At 38.0% G+C, this 21,468-nt stretch overlaps 1 protein-coding gene across 7 annotated transcripts in view; it reads right to left on the bottom strand.

Annotated features, from left to right (window-relative positions):
* The window catches only part of PCMTD1 (protein-L-isoaspartate (D-aspartate) O-methyltransferase domain containing 1), a 42,779-nt gene that overhangs the window by 19,318 nt on the left and 1,993 nt on the right, over window positions 1-21,468 (bottom strand). For 2 of the 7 annotated variants that reach the window (XM_080338555.1, XM_080338559.1), the window contains exons 2-3: window positions 21,092-21,221; window positions 2,985-3,411 (exon numbers count right to left, since the gene is read on the bottom strand). The exons of 2 other annotated variants lie outside the window; for them this stretch is intronic. In XM_080338555.1, coding sequence (XP_080194681.1) covers window positions 2,985-3,291 — 307 coding nt within the window. In that variant the 5' untranslated portion in view covers window positions 3,292-3,411; window positions 21,092-21,221. Of the gene's footprint in view, window positions 1-2,984; window positions 3,412-20,219; window positions 20,285-21,091; window positions 21,222-21,468 lie in introns of all 7 variants that reach the window. 3 more of the 7 variants (XM_080338558.1, XM_080338557.1, XM_080338560.1) reach the window with 3 other exon arrangements.

Raw genomic sequence — 21,468 nt, 5'->3', positions numbered from 1 at the left:
ATCTCCTGTTGACACTCATACCTACTCTAAATTTAGTTTATTATCTATCACATCAAGAAAAGCATTAGCATACACAATCCCCTTCCTAGATGTTTAATTATTAAATGTTCCCCCTTGCAGTGATAGGCTATAATGTTTCTACCTAGTCTAGCTACAGTTCTACAGCATGCAACAGCATCCAAGGTATGTTTTCTTTAATTAAAAGTTAATTGCCATTTCTTGAACCTCCTAATTATAATTAAAAATGCATAATCATCATCCATCCCAAAATTCACTAAGCATTCCTATCAATACTCAATTTTGAAAAACAAAGAACTAAAAACAGCTGTAAATGTCAGTTGCCCCAAAAGCTTGAAATTAAACCTATAAATGCAAGACAACACCACATCATGACACATCACAGTATTCATAATATGAACAGAAATTCGAGAAACATATTCTCTTCTTTCATCAGGAAAGTCACAGCTGTACATTTAAGCAGAGTCAGCAATTCTAAAAATGTGAAACCAACTTCTGTGCTACCCTCCAAAGTCAATGGCCTCTTTCAGCATAATGAGTTAGCAAGTCCACCACCTAGACTGAGCTACATTTAGATTTTAATGGTATCAGCAACTATTAATTTAACCTCTAGGGAGGCATGGGCTTTTTTTGTGTGGCAGGGTAGTGTGTTTTATTTGGTGGTGGTTGGTTGTTTTGTTTGTGTTGTTGGCTTTGTTTATTTTTTTCTTCTTCAGTATGTTGCTATACTTCAGTATACAAATGCTTACCAGTTTCAAATTATTTGCTAGTTTAATGTTGTTGTTTTGACAATGCCAAGGTGGGAGAAATGCTACTCACTACACTGTCAAATTGAAAGATACTACTGTCAAAAAACCACATGGTTCTGTTACTAATTGCAGTACACACCAAAATTGGTTTTTAAAAAAATGTGAGCCTCTAAAAATATAAGGTTTATCTGTCAGAATATTATGTCTGTTTTTCCTTCTTAAAGCAGGTGTTCCTTGGTTTAAAACAAACACTAAAATAAGGAAGAATGATTAAATATAACTAGTAATTTTATCAAAGGAAGCAGAATAATACAATAAAGGCACACAAATTGTATTTATACCTTTCATGCCTCAGCCTAGCACTCACACCACATCAGAACACTAAGCAGACTTCGAAGCCTGGATACAGTGCTACAGAAACACAGCCTGCTTCTCAAGTGGCTAAGCAGAAGCTGTTCCAGGCTCCTCAGCACTGCTAGAGGAACATCAGCACCTGAGCTAGCTCTGTGGGCACATCTGCAGCTCCATGCTCCTCCTCAGGGCTGGCAGCCCATCTCGCCCACTGTGGAGGACACGTCTCTTTCTTCAGCTCCACATATTACACTCTGAAGGGCAGGAATTCTGCTTGATAAGAAGAGGCCAAATCCAGGAGCGCTCAACGGCCAAACAACAGCCACTCAGAATAGGTTAGATAAATACACAGATACAATTGCAATATACATAAGCCACAATTTCTTTTTTAGCCGTCATAGTTAAGAATAATAACAAACCTTTCCACAGGGCAGAGAAATAAATGAATATAATTACTCACTACCATGGGCACACATTTTCGAGAAAAAAAAATACAGCAGTATTTAGTAATTAGTGCTGAAATAGAACTCTGAACTTATAATATTACAATCTCATTAAAAGTATCTGGTTTCTTAAACAGAAACACTTGAAAATGTCAAAGCAACACTCAGACATTATTTTTTCTTTAAACTGTGAATGAACATAATTATAGTTTCCACATAAGAACAGTATACTATCTGTTGTGTTTACTGGTATTAATTGAAACCAAAGACATTGCTGAGATGCCAGCAAATGAAGTTTGCTATGTACTATCAGGGATAATTTCTACGCTTTAATAAATAAGAATGAATGATAGAAAGTAACTGAACTGACAGAAAGTAACTAAAGTAACAGAAAATTCATAAACACTTTACACTTCAGTTGTGTATCTAAATATATGCAAAATCTGTGTATTATCTGTAAGTAAGTTTTCTGCAACCAAGGAAATACAAAAACTCCGTGTAACAGTCAATAAAATTGCATCTATGAAAGCCACATACCAAAATATAGGAAGATATTTAATAGAAAGGAAATTTTTTAATTACTTGTTGGTATATATGCTATGTTAAATATTGGGGGTAAGGGGCAGAATTAAAGCATTTTTCTCTTTAGGTTTGTGTTTTTGTTGTTTTTTTGTTGTTGTTTTTGGGGTTTTTTTGTTTCTTGGTTTTTTGTGTGTGGTTTTTTTTTGTTTTGGGTTTTTTTTTGTCTTTGTTTTGTTTTGTTTGGTTTTTTTTAAGTTTAGACAGTGATATTTCATTCCATCTTTTTTTTTTTCCCTTAAAGGAAATGTACTTGAAAATATAAGAAAAACCAGTGCTAATCTGTTAGAATAGTTTTTAAAACCTACAGACCCGTAAGTCCTTAAACAGTCTTATCAGTCTACATCCCGAACTTTCTCACTACTCAAGGGATTAAATAAATGTATTGTAAAATAATTGTTTGTGTGCTCATAGAAAACTATATTTCCATTAAGTTTTTTTCAGAGTTATTAGCTTCTAAAATTTAGATTTTTTTCTTTCCATAAACTGAAGATCAAAACAGTAACCTAGAGTAAGGACAAAGTGCAAATGCAGACTAAAATTGTCCCTCTATGTCTTTTCTTTTTAAGCAACACAAGGACTGTTTCCTTTCAAATAACAATTTTAGCTTATTAAAAGGCAGGCAGGAACAATTGCCTCTCTTCCAAAACAGTCCATGACCTGCCACTGAACAGCAGTGTTAGTGAACAACCTGTAAAATCACAATATTTTAACAAATCTCAAACACCCTGTCTTAAGTATAGTGCTGTCATTTTAAAGAAGCAGAAGTTTTACAGGGCTTGTATAACCTGCTGGAAATATGCAGAAACACTATATTTTAAAAAAAAAAAAAAAATCAAGTTACCTAATATTAATCCCACCATTGTACTCAAGTATCCGGTTCCACTACCCAGATTTAGAAAAGATAATCCGGGCTGAAGCTTCAGTGCTTCCATGACTTCAGAATAAATGCAAGGTGCTGACAAGTGTATATTTCCATGCTTCCAGGCCAAGTCTTTATAAGCATTGTCCCTGTATCCTTCCAGATAATAATCACCACGATCAATCGCTCTGAAGGCTTGCTCCACACTCTCAGTGCGAATGTACTGAGCTTCTTTCAAGTTATCAATTAAGTCATCGTTGTCTTCTCCAGCACTCACAGCTCCTCCCATGCTGAATTTCTATGATAATTCAATTAGTTTGCAAAGCACATGAGGAGGAGAGTTTTCCCCAAAGTGTAAGTATGTAATGGATTCTCAGTTCTTCCTTCAGAAGTACATCACACAGGTCTCCTGGAAAATAGACATTTTTACATAACTTGAGTTTCAAAAGATAAACAAATCAACAACTATTAGAGGGTGATGAAATATTGTTAGTGTTGGGTCACTTGACGAAGCAGAACTATTGAGTCAGGACAGCTAAACTCTTCCCTTCAGATTTTAACTCAATCCAGTGTTTTTTCAGTTTAGCTTCAAAATGTCAACATGGGCTGGCTACATCAGTAAGCAGTGCAGGAGTTCAAACAGGCACTAAAAACAGCACTAAAAACCTATCACCCATCTTATATACATTTGGGGGCAGGATAACAACTGCCTTTGGTCTCACTCTAGAACCACTCTGAGAACTAAATGTCCAACAGCAGTTGGCACATGTACCAACTTAGTTACTCAAAGGAACCAAGTTTACGTGCTCTCAAATCACCCCACAGTGGGAGACAAAGTCAGGTGAGTGGTAATGTCCAGGAGATGCTTCTCAGATGTTCATTTTTGAGCTGACCCAGAACATGGGGCTCTGAGCAACCTGCTCTAGTTGAAGACGTCTGTACTCATTACAGGGGGGCTGGACTAGATGACAGTTCAAGGTGCCTTCCAACCCAAACCATTCTATGATTCTACTAGTGCAGACACTACCACACATTGCTCTGTTCAGGATTCAGCGCAGGAAATCCCTCTGAGTACCTGAGCTCCTTCCAAGGCCTGTCATATTGAATAAAGGAGTACAAATTCCTTAAGTATATAGACATTTTCAACAGCTCGCCAGCTCTTAAGTGACTGGCAAGTTTCGCAACTTCAACACAGCACGTTAACTTCAAAATAATTCCTTCAGATCCATATTTTATCTGCAGTTATTACATTATTAATAACTAAACTCATAAAAACCATGTCAACATTTTTAATGTTGCATGAATTACCAGTAAAATAGCAACAGAAGACTGGGAGAAAGGAAAGCAAAAAAGTTTAATCCACAACTTCTAGATGAATAGAGTACACATAGTGAGCTAATTATTAACATTAATTACAAAGCCAGCTTAGATAGCCAAAAGAAGAAGAAAATGACCATCATGAATCTTAGTGCACATTCCAGGTAACCTAGTTAACAAATTGAGGGAAAAAAAAATAAAAGAAACAATAAAAGGACACTCACTTCTGACTCTTTAATTGAATTGCTAAGTATTATCTTGTAAAAAATTCCACCTGTCCCATCCAACAAGCATGTTGCACCAACAATTATTTTTAGAATTATGGAAGTAATCTTTTATCTGAGAATAGTTCAATACAACTCAACAATTTCTTGTTTTGTACATGCCTGTTTGTGCAAATTTGTCAGTCACAAGCTCAAAAACACAATCCAGACACCCAAGGTCATTTAAGTCACGAGGATGAAGCTGGTTCCTAAGTTTACAATGTGGAGATCAGCACAATATAATTTTTATTGTTACATGCTTTAAATGACGAACCTTCTTAAAGCACTAATGAATCCTTTTCCGTATGTTTAACAGGTCTCTATCAAAACAGTACTAATAAACCTTTCCATAAAACTAAATAAAAACTTCCAGAAACTATAAGCAACTTAAATCCTGGTGGGGTTTTCCCCACTCACTGCAACAATAAACAAAGGCTTCTGGCGGTTGAACCATCTTCCTGAAGGATTAAACTGCAAACAATGAATAATTCTTAAGTAGAGCACTGTAACATCCTTGCAAATTCAAAAAAGTGTGCTCATGTGCTGGACAGTAGTCCAATGAGTAAATTCACTTTTCTGAACACTGAGCTCAGAATCAAGAAGAGTACTAAAACTATTGAAGATCAGTTCTGAACAGAAAGGGCATATATTATATAAAGAAACACAGCCCTAAATAAGGGAAAATTACAATTAAACTTTTGGCATTTTGTTTTGGCTTGATCTTTTCTTCTTGCTTTAAAAGCTTGCACAGCATCCAACACCAAAGTTGTATAATTCTTATCCCTTCTCTGTCTAGATGGCCATCACATTCTTCCAACAAAGGAAATCTCATTTCTATTTGCAATTCTGACAGCAGTGTTTCCTTATCCTTCTCTTAATTTGTATTTATCATTAATTTACATAAACATCAAGTCATTAATAAAGATGAATAAACATATAGTACCAGTGCTAAGATACATAGTAGCTAGGTTTAAAATTTCAAGCATACAAACTCAAGTTTCCCAGATCATACAGTCACAAAGCTACTCCTTAACTACAAACATACTTAAAAAAAGAGGGAAGAGAAAGAGGAATGCCCAGGGCTGCTGAAGCCTCGGTAAAATCATGGGTGAAAGGATGACTGTTTGCCACTCAGCTGTGTGCTGCTGTCTAAAGCAAACCCAGCAGCAAAACATTTAGTGAAAGTAGAAAAACTGCACTTTCCTAGTGTTCCTGGGCAAAATAAGTAACCGAAATGTCCTTTTCTATCTGTGAAAAAAACTAAGGGAGAATTTTATACTGAGATGTGGAACGTGAGGGAGAATTTTGTAATTTTTTAAGTAAAAAAAATAGTTTGTGAAAATATTCCAGTCCTGCTCATTTCTCTTCACTTCCATCATACCAGAAGTTCAAGTAACTACTGAATCACATTATAGTTAACAAGCTAAATAATCTACAGTGACTAAAACAATAGTTTTTGCCATCCCTTCATCCTAAAAAGTTCATGACTGGCTCGAGAAATTTTTGGAAATAATTTCAACTAAAAAGGAAATGTAAAAACTGAGCTCCTTGTCCTGGTGGACAACAGGATGACCATGAGCCAGCACTGTGTCCTTGTGGCCAGGAAGGCCAATGGCATCCTGGGGTGTATTACAAGGGGGGTGGTTAGTAGATCGAGAGAGGTCCTCCTTCCCCTCTACTCTGCCCTGGTGAGACCACATCTGGAATATTGTGTCCAGTTCTGGGCCCCTCAGTTCAAGAAGGACAGGGAACTGCTGGAGAGGGTCCAGAGTAGGGCAACGAAGATTATTAAGGGAGTGGAGCACCTCCCTTATGAGGAAAGGCTGAGGGAGCTGGGTCTCTTTAGTTTGGAGAAGAGGAGACTGAGGGGTGACCTTATTAATGTTTATAAATATATAAAGGGTGAGTGCCACGAGGATGGAGCCAGGCTCTTCTCGGTGGCAAACAATGATAGGACAAGGGGTAATGGCATCAAGCTGGAACACAAGAGGTTCCACTTAAATTTGAGAAAAAACTTCTTCTCAGTAAGGGTGACAGAGCACTGGAACAGGCTGCCCAGGGAGGTTGTGGAGTCCCCTTCTCTGGAGACATTCAAAACCCACCTGGACATGTTCCTGTGCGACCTCACCTAGGCATTCCTGCTCCAGCAGGGGGATTGGACTAGATGATCTTTTGAGGTCCCTTCCAATCCCAAACATACTGTGATACTCTGATACTGTAATGCAGCTGCCACATTGACAAAACAGAAACACCACTTCAATCTCAACTTGCAGAGTGCATTCACCAGCTTGCACCAGCAGGTGGAGAACTTCACCAACTATCTACACCCAACTGGTGAGCAGGCAAATACACAAACTGCTCCAATAGAAAAGGGCTTTTCTTCCAACCTAAAGCTTTATTGTTTTTAATTAAAAAATGTCTTCACTAATTTCACATACCATCTCTTTCCCATAAATAACATTTTCTAATTTGAGTATAGTCACTATGGTAAATCAGAATTTATTTCTTCAGGTATTTTGTAATTTTATATTCTTGGATGTGACAGCTAAAAGTTACTGTAGTAACACAAGACTTTCTACTGATTACATCCACCAAGCATTTCAACTTCATTAATGGTTATCACACAGACTCTCAAAGGCAAGAACAGAAAAATCCTGGTATGTAGCAAGACATTGCAGAACGCAGGGAGAAAAAACACGGGGAACATCTCTCACAAATGGGTGCTTACACAGGAGAAAAAAGTGACTAGTTGGAAGTGTGGTTGAATGTTGCATCTTATTCTGAAAAAGCTGACATTGATATTGTTTGATTTTTAGGTATCTTGCTTTTGGTTTGCTTTCACTCAACTATGGTGCTCTACTCTGGCCTCTACAGCTATAGGTAAGCAAAAATGCTACTCAAGTGGAAAATATTAAAAAACAAACAAAATATATTCTAGGAAGTTAAAGAAATAGATCTTCTCACAGAAAGTGACTTCTCATGCCACAGAGAAAAAATCTGTGATATTTTACTTCCCTCCAGTGCTTTTGTTTGTAAGCTTTTACCATATGAAAGTAAAATTACTTGCTTCTAACAGAGGCAACAAATGTTTGAAGTCAGATACATTTTCTACTATTTTAAACATGCAAAACAAACCACCCCACAAGCTATTTTAGTACAGCTGGAGAAAAAAAAAAAAAAAGGTAAGTTAGTCTAAGCTTCCTTGTGACAGCTGACTCAGGACCAAGATAAAGACAGCAGAGCATACTATGATAAAACCTTCTACATAGCTGCAATATTTGCAGAAAGCATCCTGTGAAGCTCACCAATACCTTAACTGAAACACACGCAGTTCACAAGGACCACAAACAGCATTCTGATGCCTATTACACCAAGATGTATAGAAATTTCAGAAGAATATATTAACAAAATATTCAATATAAAATATTTAATATTATAACATGATATTAACAAAATGCAACAATTGCCTTTAGACTTAGGCATCTTTGGAATACAGAAGCCAACAGAAATTGTAGTTTAGGCATTAAAATTCCAATATAGTCTTGAAAAAAAGTTAATTCACTGATTTAAACCAATTACAATTAGAAAAACCTGTTTCTCATTCCACACTACTCATTAATTTATTTTTACAAATTGGAACACTTGATTTTTATTGTGAATATGAAAAAGTGTCAACACGCTTTCAAACTTCTGAAAAAATCCACACAACTGTGGCATAACACATATGACCTGTTTCTAACTTGCAACCAATTTTACTGAAATTCTTTATCACAAATAATTTTGGAGGCTTTGTTGTTGTAGGTTTGTTTGGTCAAGGGGATTGACTTTTTTTTTTTTTAATACTGTCACCTTGGTTGAACAGGTGTTCTTTGGCTATGTGAATCTAAAATGTGCCGACAACTTGAGTGCATTTTAATTCTTCACCGTTTTATAAGCTATGCAAAACTCTTATCTGAGAAGTTAGTAACCACATGTAAGGTTTGCCAAGTTTTTTTTGCCAGCTCTCAAAAGGAGAGCGTTGCACATTTCAAATTTTAGCAAATACATTTGCACTTCAAGGAATTAGGTCACTAAGGACTGCATACTCTCTTAAATATGGATTAAATACCACGCTAGCAAGGTATCCAGTTAATTTGACAGACAAAACTTTGCCTTTGCTAAATCCATACAACACCAAATATCTTACAAATTCAGTATCTTGTAATACTGACACGTCCTGACTCTACATAGATAACTTCTTAAAAATACAGGTTATTTGAGCCTATTAAGTTGACTCATGTTGTTTCAAAGGGTGAAAAATAGACGAGAAAATACAATAAATAGGATCAGCCATATTTCAAGTCTCCTCCTCAGAACTATTTTCACTAGGCTATCACCTTGGAGCACACCACTAGAAACTGAATCAAGACTGTGATACATTACTTTAAACTCATAGATGGCATACAAAATTGCTTGGCAAACCTTCCACAGGAGGGCAGGAAGTGAAAGGGACAACAACAAACCACCGAGATACTCATTAATATAGTCATAGCAGTCAGCTCTTAAGTTTCCCCAAAAAGGAATACTCTGTGACTGGTGACAGGAGAGATTTAGCCGCAAATGCACAGAGGGGTTTGAAACACTTCAGTCCATTTAACAGTTTCAGTTTTCTCATGACAGAAGCCAGCAACACCACTCTCATCAGCAGAGCTTCAAACTTTCCCAGGCCACCAACCAAGCTTTAGACCTACTTCTGTTCAGTCTCAATTCATGTGACTCCTGCAGCCACAATTAACATCATGTTTTGTCTGTCCTCGTCCCCTCCAACAACTCCTGCAACAAAAGGACTCCACCTGTAGTTTAGCTTTGCCTTTCCTCCTAAGTATTTTAACAGTTGTTGCACAAGGGGAAATTCTACTCTAAACTGCAGAGCTCAGTCTAAGACCTTTTGAATAAACAGAATGACTGATTACTATCTGAAAGGAAAAGAGAAATTGTAACATCGGCTTCACTAGGCAAAGGCTGGAGAAAACCAATACATGAACTGTGTGCTGAAAGTAATTGTAGCACGTGACTACAAAAATCACAACAAACTGTGGGACAGCTGTTATTTCAGAATGATATCTTCACAAATGTTTTTTAAACTTTTATATATATGCTTTGGTGCTAAACTTCTAAGGGCAACAAAAAGCCTAAAAGCTTTGGAAAAGCAGATGCTACTTGAGCTGCCATCTCTTCACAGCTATTTGTTTTGTCACTCCAATTACTTCAGGAAGAAGGAAAACCTTTGTTTTCACAATAAAGTAACATACTACTTAGTGCATTAAGGAAAATTCTATTGGAAGCACTGCACATTTTTAAGTCTAGATTCATCTCACTTATAAACATTCACTCCTAACCTACTGTGCAGTGGATCCTTCCAAGAAGCCTTTCAGGTCAAATGGCAACAAGTAAAAAAACAAGTACAGTCAGCCCTGCAATGCAATGCACTCCACAAAGCATACTTCAAGGTTCTTTGTAATATAGCAATGGAACAAGGAACAGACCATAACATTAAAGTTAAGCCAAATGAATGTAAACAGCTACAACTACTGACTTAACCTGAATTGCATTGACCTACTTGGGCAGAAAAATCTTTGCCGAGTTTGATGTAAACTTAAGCCCTGATCCTCCTGTTCACGTCTTCAACAGCTGTTTATACAAGATTCCAGGTATGCGCTTGCTCTCACTCTTCCTCCACCTCCAGTCACCTGAACACACCAAACAGCACACGTGGTACAGCATCAGAAGATGCACTGAAGCTTATGACACTCCACAAATGTATGAGCAGTGACAAGCACACCAGCCCAGATTCCATGAACAAATTATCTTAACCTTGATAGTTATACAAGAGCATATTTTTTGGACCAACCTTGCTGCCTATTGAACCTTTTGACTTCTCAGTCTGTTTTCTTCTGCACTAGATTTGCTTTTCCCATCTGAAATTCTATCTGCACTCCTCAAATGATGGAAAAGATTGAATGCTGAAAGGAACGTTTTCTATATACCAGTTTTATATTCCAGATCTGTTTTCAGGTATGCCGATAAAGACTTGAAAATTCATTACCTTTTACCACAAAGCAAAGAATCCTGCGTATTTCCTGGATGGAACTTTGGAACTTTTAGTGCATACCTTCATGCCACATCCTGACTGAGTTCTCCTTACTGTACAAAATCTGGGCAAAGCTGAGCCTCCCAGGCTTTAGAAGCAGTTTCTTCTTCAAACAAAGTCTCCCATCTGTGACACAACAAATGTGTTCTGAACAACTACTTCAAAACAAAAATATAACAGTTCAGCATTTCCAGCAAAATAGCTAATAGTCCAAACTGCCATATTGGGGTGAAACGCAGAGTACAGGAGAGCTTCTGAAATTTAAAGGTGTAGGCTCATACCCAGAAATTTCTAAAGCAGCTCCATACCCTCAAAAACCAAGTCCTCAGCTGCGTTCTCTATCTATTTAGGGCTACCTTATGATACTCCAAGAGTTGTCACTACTGTCACCACAGACTCAGCTTTAATGTTCATGGCCTAGAATGCTCTTCAGGCCACCAACTGACCTTTCTTAATTACATCCTACAAAAACTCCCTTCTGAGAGACAGGAAAGCTGTCTCACTGCCTTCATTTAGGTTTTGCTAGCAATTGAGTCACTATCTGTTGGTCATTTGCACAAAATTACTTTTTCCCCACTTCTCACCTCAAATACCTGGGATCTTTGGGATTTACATACCTACAACCATTTCGAAACCAGTCATTCATGGTACAAAAAGCTTTGAACTCAGAACAAGCACAGAAATACTCCCTTCTCTTAAATAATTTGCTAGTATCTGATTTCACAGGAAGTTTTAATTTAGCCAGTATCTGCCAGAAAACTTTAGTTAGGAAATCCTCTTATTTGTAAAATAAGAGGCTGATGAGATGACACACAGCTCTGGAGTTTTCTGACTGGCCCATCTTTTCAAAGAGTCTCACAAGATTTTAAGCACCTGACATTATTACCTGTGCGGAAGACACTAATTTGTCAGGCATAAAGAGCTTGCCCATTACTGACAGACAGTATTAATAATCAGTTGCTGCTCAGTTCCCAGAACCAGCTCCTCCTATTCTGAAACAGATGAACAGAAGTGCTGAAAATAAAAAAGCCTCTTAAGTGCTCTGCAAGAAAATTTCCAAAGCAGTAAGATGCTACGATCCTCAGAAAAAACAAAGAACTAAAATTTGTTATTGTCTCAATCCAGTGAAACTGTCCACAAGACTTAAAAAAACAAAAACAAACAAAAACCAACCCAAAACCAAAACATAAATTATTTCAATAATTCAACCAGGCAGTTCCTGGTAACAGGACTTCATCAGAGCACCACAATATACTCTTCTCACAGTATGTAGTGATAAGATTTCAACAAAACAATAATTGTCAGTCTGTTGCTTACCATTAGAGGTCAGCTATATGTAAACTGGCAATTACATCTCAAGAAGTTATCTGCATACCTTTATGAGTGAATTAACATCAGCTCTGCCCTGATTCTGTGTACTGTATAGTGTCCCACCAACTACAGATTTCAAACCAATTACTTCTCTACTCATACCAGACAAAAGTTCAGTGGTGCTTGTTTGCGAGACACTGTATAAAATGTTTTCATCTCTGAGAAGCCTAAGATGGCTCATCAACCTGTCAAAGTTCCATTAAGAGATCTCATAAGCAATGGATGCCAGCTTAACCCAATGTTCAACATAGAGAATATCCTCTACCCTTCCTCTGAGAGCAGTGTCCGTGAAAGAACTCCACAGTGCCCTTAGAGCATACTCATCTGAAAGGTCTCAGCTCCTGAGAGGCATGCCTACAGCTCTGCCCATTCCCCCACTGCAACTATTTTCAGTCTGTCCAGTACAAACTAGTCAGAGTACTGCTTCATCACAGACTGTCTGGGAGAAAAGGGAAAGAAGCTTCTCTGGAAGGCCTAACAGACCCACAAAAGCATGAGGTAGCAGGTAATAGTGGCTTGCTCACAGGCAAGACAAAAATATCAGGACTTCCTAAGGCAGATATGAATCAGTGATGCTCAATACACACAGGTACCTGAAATCCTCATGACTCTCTATCATGCACCTATTTTTCAAGAAACTGCTGTCTCTGCACATACTTCACAAGAATTTGTGAGCTACAGAGTGACCAGGCTGCAAAGATTATTGCCACAACAAACGGCTTTGTACAAGGGTATTTAACAGAAAATACCCATTTCAAGCAGGTTTATGTAAGCCATAACAGTTAAATGTTAAGAATTAGAAGAGTCGTAGGGAGATAAGTAAAACAAACAAAATAAAACAACAACCAAAAAAACCCACACACCACACTTCTGGAATATCTAAACCTTTTCAATCTGGAAAGGCATAAAGCATACAAGTGACACAAACATTTCTGCAAAATTTAACATTATCCTGATTATAGACCAACTAAGACATTCTGATATAAAAGACAGGCCAAATACTCAACATTTTTCAAACAAAACCTATTTCTCTTAATGAAAGGGAACGCTTACTAATTTATCTGTGATGACCAGAGGTAAGGGAACCACAGAAAAATATGATGCTCCTTTACTTTGAGTATCACATTCAGAAAGCAATCAATAACCATTGGGGGAGGGGAAGAATCCTCTGGTTTAGTACAAGAATTGAAGCATACTTTCCTAACCCTTTGCTACAAATGTAATTTCTGCAGCTATACTCTTAACAGACCAAGTCCCAGTTCATATAATTTTGAGTAGGCTAAATATGGGCCATAACAAAATATTCACTATTTCAGCCACTGCTAAAGTTCAGAAGCTTATTACACACAAACATTAAGTGATTTAAATAACTCACTTCCAGCAGCAACAGAACAACATACGCCTGTTGCCTTTAGCAAAAGAAAACAGAAATGAGGTCAAGTGTAAAAATAGAAGATGGTTACATTCCTGACACTTGAAACCTCATGTTAGAGCTATGTATTTACTGCAGTCTCTAGGAAAAAAAACCCAGGCCCAAATAAAAAACATCAATCAGCTTTATCAAGACCCAAGTGCACTAAAGCCTTTGGATTTTCCGATCTTTAGAAATATATGTAGACACAAGAAAATAACATGCAATAAACACAGCATAAACAACTTTTAATACTGTATGATCAAATTGTTTACTTTCACAGCCTAAGAATCTCGTTTTTTATATGTCCTCTACTTATGAGATGCTAAACAACAACAAAAAATACAAGTCCTGATCCTGTTTAACTAGATTCTTAAAATAGTGCAGTGCAAATACAACAGTATATCTTGAGAAGTTACTTTATTTCTTCAGCCTGTAATCTTCAAGGATGAATAAGTAAAGCCTACTGTTTCCTGCTTCTCTTCCTCAGAATCATGATACAAAATTCTTTCACTGATGCAACGTTTCAGAAGCATCACACTTTATTCACCAATTTTTTCATATGTCAATTGTTTACCAAAATACATGCACACAAACAGTTACTTTTAATTTATTTTGTCAAAGTGATAGATATCTTCTTGCATATCACTTTCTTCTTTTTAATCCCCAAATCCTGTGTATCTCCATGTGCCTCACACTTTAAGGGTCATATCATAATCTGTCTCGTTCTCCAGAGATAATATAAATCCATAAACAACATAGTCTAAAATGTGATCTTGTCCATAAATCCCTATTTCTTAAGATATGTAATGTCTACTTTATATAAAACAGAGATTAACTATCCCTTCACGGTACTTATGAAGGTGATGATTTATCAAAACTTTCAAAATGTACAAATCAAGTATGAACGAAATGTATTTTTAAAATCTACCAAAGAAGTCTCTACATAAATGCAGGACGACCAGCAGAAAAACAAAACAAACACCACACAAACAGCACACAGCTCCATATTTTACAATTTAAAACATTACAACATTAGTAGTTACCAAAGTTTGTTATCAAAGCCTGTTCCACAAAGTTTCATGCAATCATCCTAGCATTCTCTATCTTCCTGTTGCTATTGAAATACCCTGTGCTTTAAGGTAACATTTCAAAGTATTGCTTTTGTAACAATTTTAATTCACATCCCTGTGGCCAATCAGTAACTTCTAGAGTGAATTTTCAACTGTGCTTACAAACGATAAAACAGATGGGCTAGCACATATCAAAGTTAACACTGTTAGGTTGTACAATAGAAAGCTGTCATGCACACAGAGGAGCACAGAGGCACACTTGCAGATAGGGGAACCCACCTAAATACCCTGACCCAGCTGCTCCCAGGGCAGTCATGAGAACCACCACCACCACCACCAGGCCTCTCCACGGCGCTTTTGAGACAGAGAGGTGTGACTGCTTACAGGGCTACCAGATATATCATGATGTGCAGGGAAAAGGGACAGGGAAGAATCAAAGTGGCTTGGGGAGAAACAAGCATGGCAAAGCTGAGAGCTACGGTGATAAGAGGGACCAGTCACCTGCTAACAGGCTGCAGGTGAGTATGCATATCCAGCTGTGCTGCTTTCCCCAAAATCATCACTGCCTGTTCCATTTACACACTAATCTCCATTTGTAACTTTCCTTGGGGCTCTCTTTAGTGTGCATGTGTATCTACATGACAAGTGGAATCAGACCACCGGGGCCTGTGGATCTGTGGTGCCAGAAAATGAAGGGGTGAGCAGCTTTTGCAGGTCAGGGTGTGATGACAGGGAGAACCCCACTGGACTAACCAGCAAACTGGCAGAGTGGCCTGGGAACCAGGGACAGAGCAGACTGTCCAAGTGAGGCCACTGAAGGAGTTGGCTGCTGGAAGAGAAAAGGGGGCCCAAGTGAGCTGCTGGAGAACCTGTGGTGTTTGGGGAAGGTTGAGAGTGTGTGTTTGTGTGTGTGTGTGTGTGCGTGTGTGCGCGTGCAAGAGGCAGCGTGGTATAAACAGACCTATGGGCCAGCTTCAGGGTAGAATGGGCCTCTAAACCCAGTAACAGGAAGGATCCACACATGCATGTCTTTTCCACTAGCAGACATTCAGCATGACCACCCAGACAAGGCAACAGGATAAGGCCACTGGCACTGTTTGTGTTTGCACTACTGCTGCGTTTTCTGCAGTGATGTGGTGGCCAACTATGTATTCACAGACCTACATGCTGAACACATGTGTTTGTGTGCTACTGGGAACACATGCTGAGCCTCACTACTGACTGGGCCTGGGGCTATGCATGCCTGAACTAAGAACTAGAAATACTTCGCAAAACACCTTTTAGGCATTCTTTAGAAGCCAAAACAAAGACATGTAAGCACATTTTTAACTTGAAAATGTTTTTGCACTATTGTTTTTGTCTCCAGGTATGAATTTAGTACTATTACAAATACGGCTCCGAAGTAAGGATTTATTTACAGTACAAGCAACAGCAGATGTGGTCTAGAGGGGATCTGCAGAGTTTGGGAAAGCTTCAGTAACCATTTCAAGATATTCATACGAATATTTCACCAAGTAACGCAAGCTGAGAACCATTTATCCTTGCTTGATGTAGCAGCTGTGTACTTGCACAGCATAAGTGTATCTTCATCATCATAATCTTAGCCCATCAGGTTTTTTTCAGTCACACAAAGCTCGTGGTTTTTACCTGAAAGAAGTGTTGTTTACAGATATAACACAAGAGGCTGCTACAGTCACATAACCTTCCTTAGCTATTTCATGAACAACTCCAGTTTATCCAGAGCACATCAGAACCAGGAAGCCAAATCCTGCACTGACTTTTTCTGACAACGCAGTTACTCCAGAAAACATCACATAATCTCAGGAAACTTGGCAGTAATGAGTCTTAGTCATAATGAACGCATAATTAACCGAAGTAAACAAGCAGAGACTAAGGCCTATGGGATTCATCATGTTGCAACTGTCAGCTCAGCAGACATTATAAATAAACTCAGCAACTCAACTTTTCTGTGTCCTTTCAGTCACACTGACCTCCTGACTGCAATAATGCCCAATTTATAATTTCTTGAAGGAAGAACACAGCAAAGCTTAAGAAACTGGACAGCAGGTGACTACACTGAATGGAAACAAAACCACAGCTCTTTATCAAAAGGGAGAATTTTGCAGATAAACACCAGGGTCGCATAACCCAGCACAAGAGCCAGCAAAACTCTACCTGCCGGAATCCAACACAAACAACGAGAGTAAATAAAATCTCTAAGATTTGTCTCAGGCAAATATTTTCAGATGGATATCAAACCCTTTAATGGCAAGCTGATGTCCTAGTAGAAATACTCACAGCATTTCTGATTACTTGAAATTATTAGTACTGCAGGAGCAGCAGCTTCTTTAGTCATTAAAAAAAAAAAAAAAGGCACAAAGAATTAAGTAACACGTGTCATCTCTGAGTTGTTATCTTTGAAATTCAGTTCCCTTTCACTCCTGAAGACAACAGGAACTGATAACAAATACTATTTGGTTTGCTTCAAGGACAGTACCCATACTTTCAACAGTTATATTCAAGAGTGCATGTATTTTGTGTTTACTATATTACCACATACTGCCTTTCACTACACCTTAAACTACTATTGCATAAGAGCTGTGATTTGACTAACTCATACTGCTAAACCTAAAGAAAAAAAAAAACAAACAAAAAACATTTCTAGACATCAGCTAGCAAAAAAGAAGTCTTCCCAATGACACAGAGATGCCTCCTGGTGGAACACTATCCAGTATCACAAAGTTGTTGCTATTCATCATGAAAATAGTTTTCAGGATTGCTTAATTTGCCACTAGAAATATGCACCCATCATTTCAGACTTTAAAAAGCCAACTGTTTTTTTTTTAAAAAAAAGAGGAAGAAATAATTGTAATTATTGGCAGCTTTAATAAGCATTATCTATTTAGAAATCATGCAAATAAAGGTTTTTATGTTAATAACAGCAAGCTTTTGAGACTTGCTATGTGACTTGCGTGCTTAAACACAGACCTCAAGTGCTATTTTAGGTGCTTGTGCTAACTATAAGCTACTTGGCCTACGATATGACAACAATTAGTGTTAAGTAACACAATCGAAAACTCTTCTGCCCACATCCTGTCCTTGCTTCCCCACAAGTGAGAAGAACTGTTGTTGTTATGTGACATCAGACTCATAGGCAGAATACAAACCACATCAAGCTGATGAACGTGTCCAGTTTGGACTGGAAAAGTAACCAGATAAAAAGTTAGGGCATCACCAGCCAAAAGACTCATGAGACCAGAAGAACAAAGCTGGAGAAACTCTGACTTGTAACCAGAACTGAACATGCAATCCGCCATCATCAGATTCTAAAAGCTCTCACGACAGAGATCCTGTTCACAGTCACTATACTCACACAACCAGTTAGTTGTTCATGTATTCCTTGTGTGTGTGTGTAAAAACACGCACAGTCTCCAGTACAACATGTGTGTTAGCAACTACAACAAAGGCTGTCCCTCCTGTAATGCTCAGCTACCTCTACTAAGATTTATCTCATCTGGCTTGTTTTTGTTTTTTTTTTAAACTTCAGAAAATTTAGGCCTTCAGTAAACCCTACCTCATATCTCACAGCTCCATGCTGACAACTCGGATGCCCTACAGCACTTTCACGTAAGAGTCCTTCACACAGGATTCCAGACATCCCATGTCACTATCAAACCACTTGCTTTAAGCCTATTAGGTTTTTTAAATAGTTTTTAAACCTAATTTTACTGTTTTGTTGGCACGTTCTGGATTGTTTCCTCAAATAAGTCTTAAAAACAAATTCCATTTGTATTCTTTTGCATGCTAGAAACACTGCAAATCCAAATTCAGCATTTGTTTTGCAACTGTATGCTGAGCAAATACTACTTCGAGAAAATCTGGAGTGAAATACAATATTTAAGAGAAATTACAAATCTATATTTTATGTCACCTCAATAACACAGTGTCTTAAATCTCCAATTCAATGCAGCTCACAGAACTCAGTGTACCGCACTTGTAACAAACTAGATGCTTACATCCTTTCTTTGCTAAGCACTATACAAGACAAAGCCAGAACTCCAAAATCAGCTTTATTAAATGCATCTTCTAAGCAGTGGACTCTGAGTCTTCTGCCACAAGAGAGCCTTCTAACCAGAAAAGAAGTTTACTCCTCCTCCACAGTCACCTCCTCACTCTACCACATGAGAACACACCAGAATCTGTAGCCTGAGAGTTACCATGGTGACTCCTGATGTCACCTCCAAACTATTTTAGGGCTGTAGTATTTAGGGGGTTTTGCTTGTTGTTTTGTTTGTTTTTTTAATTTTTTAAACTGCTCTATGATGAATTTTAACCAGTGGGTTTTTTTCCACACTATGAAGGGCAACTTGTATTTCTGTGTTTCCATTCAAAGGGCTGATAAAATTTGTTGAGAAACAAGCAACATACGAACTGCAGACACAAAGTACAACTGACAGACACCACAGTTGCTCTCTATATAAAATTTCTAATATTTTTTGCTTCCAGAAGTAAGCTTCTTAGGGCTGCCATTTTTCAAGGACATCTTTACTTCCAGTTTACTTTTATTTTACTTCTTTCTTTTAAGGTTTCTAATAAGCTTCTGATCAGGAGTACATTTAACAAGAATCCACATACATACATTCACCAAGATTTCAAGCTCCTTGGGTTAACATCCCTGTCAACCTTGCAGTAGTAACACTAACTCTGAAACATGAAGTTGGCATGATGTATCAGGACAAAAAGGACAGGGAACTAACACTACTATTCTGAATAGCAGTCACCTTTCTTCAAGGCCCAGAAGTCCAGCCCGACCTTCTTAACACAGCAACAGCAACTGCATTAAGAGCTTGCATTAAGCAGGTCTAAGGGCTCTCATCTAGTGCAAACAAATAGTTCCCAAAGGAACTGGAGCACAGCAGTTATTGCCTGATGTTTTAATGTAATTATATCCATAATATTTAATATAAACTACTCCCTAGAACTCAATAAAAGAAGTGGAACAGCATGATCACACTTCTGTGAAGCAGATACATTAAAAGAATTCTCCATCCAAAAAACTCACACTCGTCTGTTAGAGAAGATGAAGCATACAAATCAGCTTCTGACCCTACGGGAAGATTCCTAGAGTGCCTTAAGCCAGTCACATACCTGATAATTCATTTGTAAAACAAGACAGCACATATATTCTTCCCACTTTCACTTTGAGGAATTTACATTCCAAGTAGGTAAAATAAATGAGATAATATTCAATGATGTTTGCATTCAAGAGTGCCAAGTGCTGCAGACTTCAAGGCACTTTTCTTACACAGAGAGCTTATTAATGATCAGCTACAGAGCATCATTTTCAGTTCAGCAGCGTAAAATAGTAGATCTCTGTGACATTCCTGCTGACAATGGGAATCAAGCATGAAATGAAAAGAACAAGTACATGTAAAGACACTTCTCATCCAGAAACAATTACTGTATTCTCAGGTATTTCTCATCACGCACTGAAGACTGGGATGAGTATCCCCATACTGCCTATTTCAGAATTGCTTTTGTTTTGGGGAACTCTCACATCTCCCTGCTTAAACCTTTCTGGAACACTGCATGGAAAGACTATCTTGCCTATATTGAGTTTTCAGAAAAAACAAAAAAACCAAAATTACTAACCATGTCTTGAGGTAGGAACTTCATATTTGATCTTCACGTTACTGATTCTTCTTCTGCCTAGAAAACTGTCACAGACAACATTCTCTTTAGAGACTTCCACCTGTGCTGCTATCATGCCTAAGCCTACCTTTAGCTTCAGAATACATGCTTACCATCTCAAAGCAACCGCACTTCAAGTTTATTGAAACACAGTCAAGTGACTGCACTGCTATGGTCCAGCACAGACATAGAAAACAACAATACATGTCTATCAGTCAGGTTCTGTTCTTAGTTTCCTATTAGGCAGAAGCCTCTTCAAAAGGAGTTGCTGCACCTTGGGGTAGTTGCAGACATGCAAACATAAAACTGAGCAATAAAAATCACCAAACTGCCAAGATTAGGACTATAAAAACAGCAAGACTTCATAAATTCATAAATAAAGTACTGCAAAACTGAAACAGGCTGGTCACATATCTAAAGCAAGTCACAACACAAGGTCTGAGACTGGATGAAGAAAACCCAGAGAAAAAGCCAATTAGGAAATGCAAAAGTTTTTTCCAAGAATTCAGGAGTGAATATGGGAGATTATGCAAGGAAGGAATCTAATCCTGCTCAGACTCAGTGATAAAATTTGGCCATCCAGGGCTGTCTGGTCTGTTTCTGTCATTTCACAATATTCCCCCCACTGCAGACCTCCCAACAACATCCAATTGTTTTTCCTTGCATTTCTGAGGGACACTGACTGTTGTAAAGGACATCTGGCTACGTGTCCATCTCCAAAGCCCTCATTGTGGCTCTCTGACCTCACATACTTCTTACATTCCTATCATTATATTTATTCACACAAAGTCAGTTGAAATACCAACAGAACTTTCACACATTGGTCCACCTACACATCCAAAATATTTTTCAAACTTTCCCAACAAATCAGGCAGGAGTTCTGCAGAAGACAGCTCCATTTATCCAAGCCTGATGATTCCTTCCAGAGATGGGGAGCCCAGTGCTCAGAGTAAGGTAAGGGTCCTGCAGGGGAAAAAAAAATGTATCACACATATTATGATTCATTTGCAAAAATAATGAATGATGTTTACAAAGGCATTCTCACTATACACTCTCATAATTTACTAACTTCAAGCATCAGATTTCTTGCATCTTGCACCTTAAAAGCATTCTCTGTAATACAGAGGGCAAGAAGGATGGGTATCATCATTAATTCACTGAAGTGCTGACTACTCTTACCTGTGTCTTTTTTTGTGTGCATCTCAATGTT

This window comes from Nesoenas mayeri, assembly GCF_963082525.1.
Source record: "Nesoenas mayeri genome assembly, chromosome: 2".
NCBI lineage: Eukaryota > Metazoa > Chordata > Aves > Columbiformes > Columbidae > Nesoenas > Nesoenas mayeri.
This window is presented reverse-complemented; position numbering and strand designations above follow the sequence as displayed.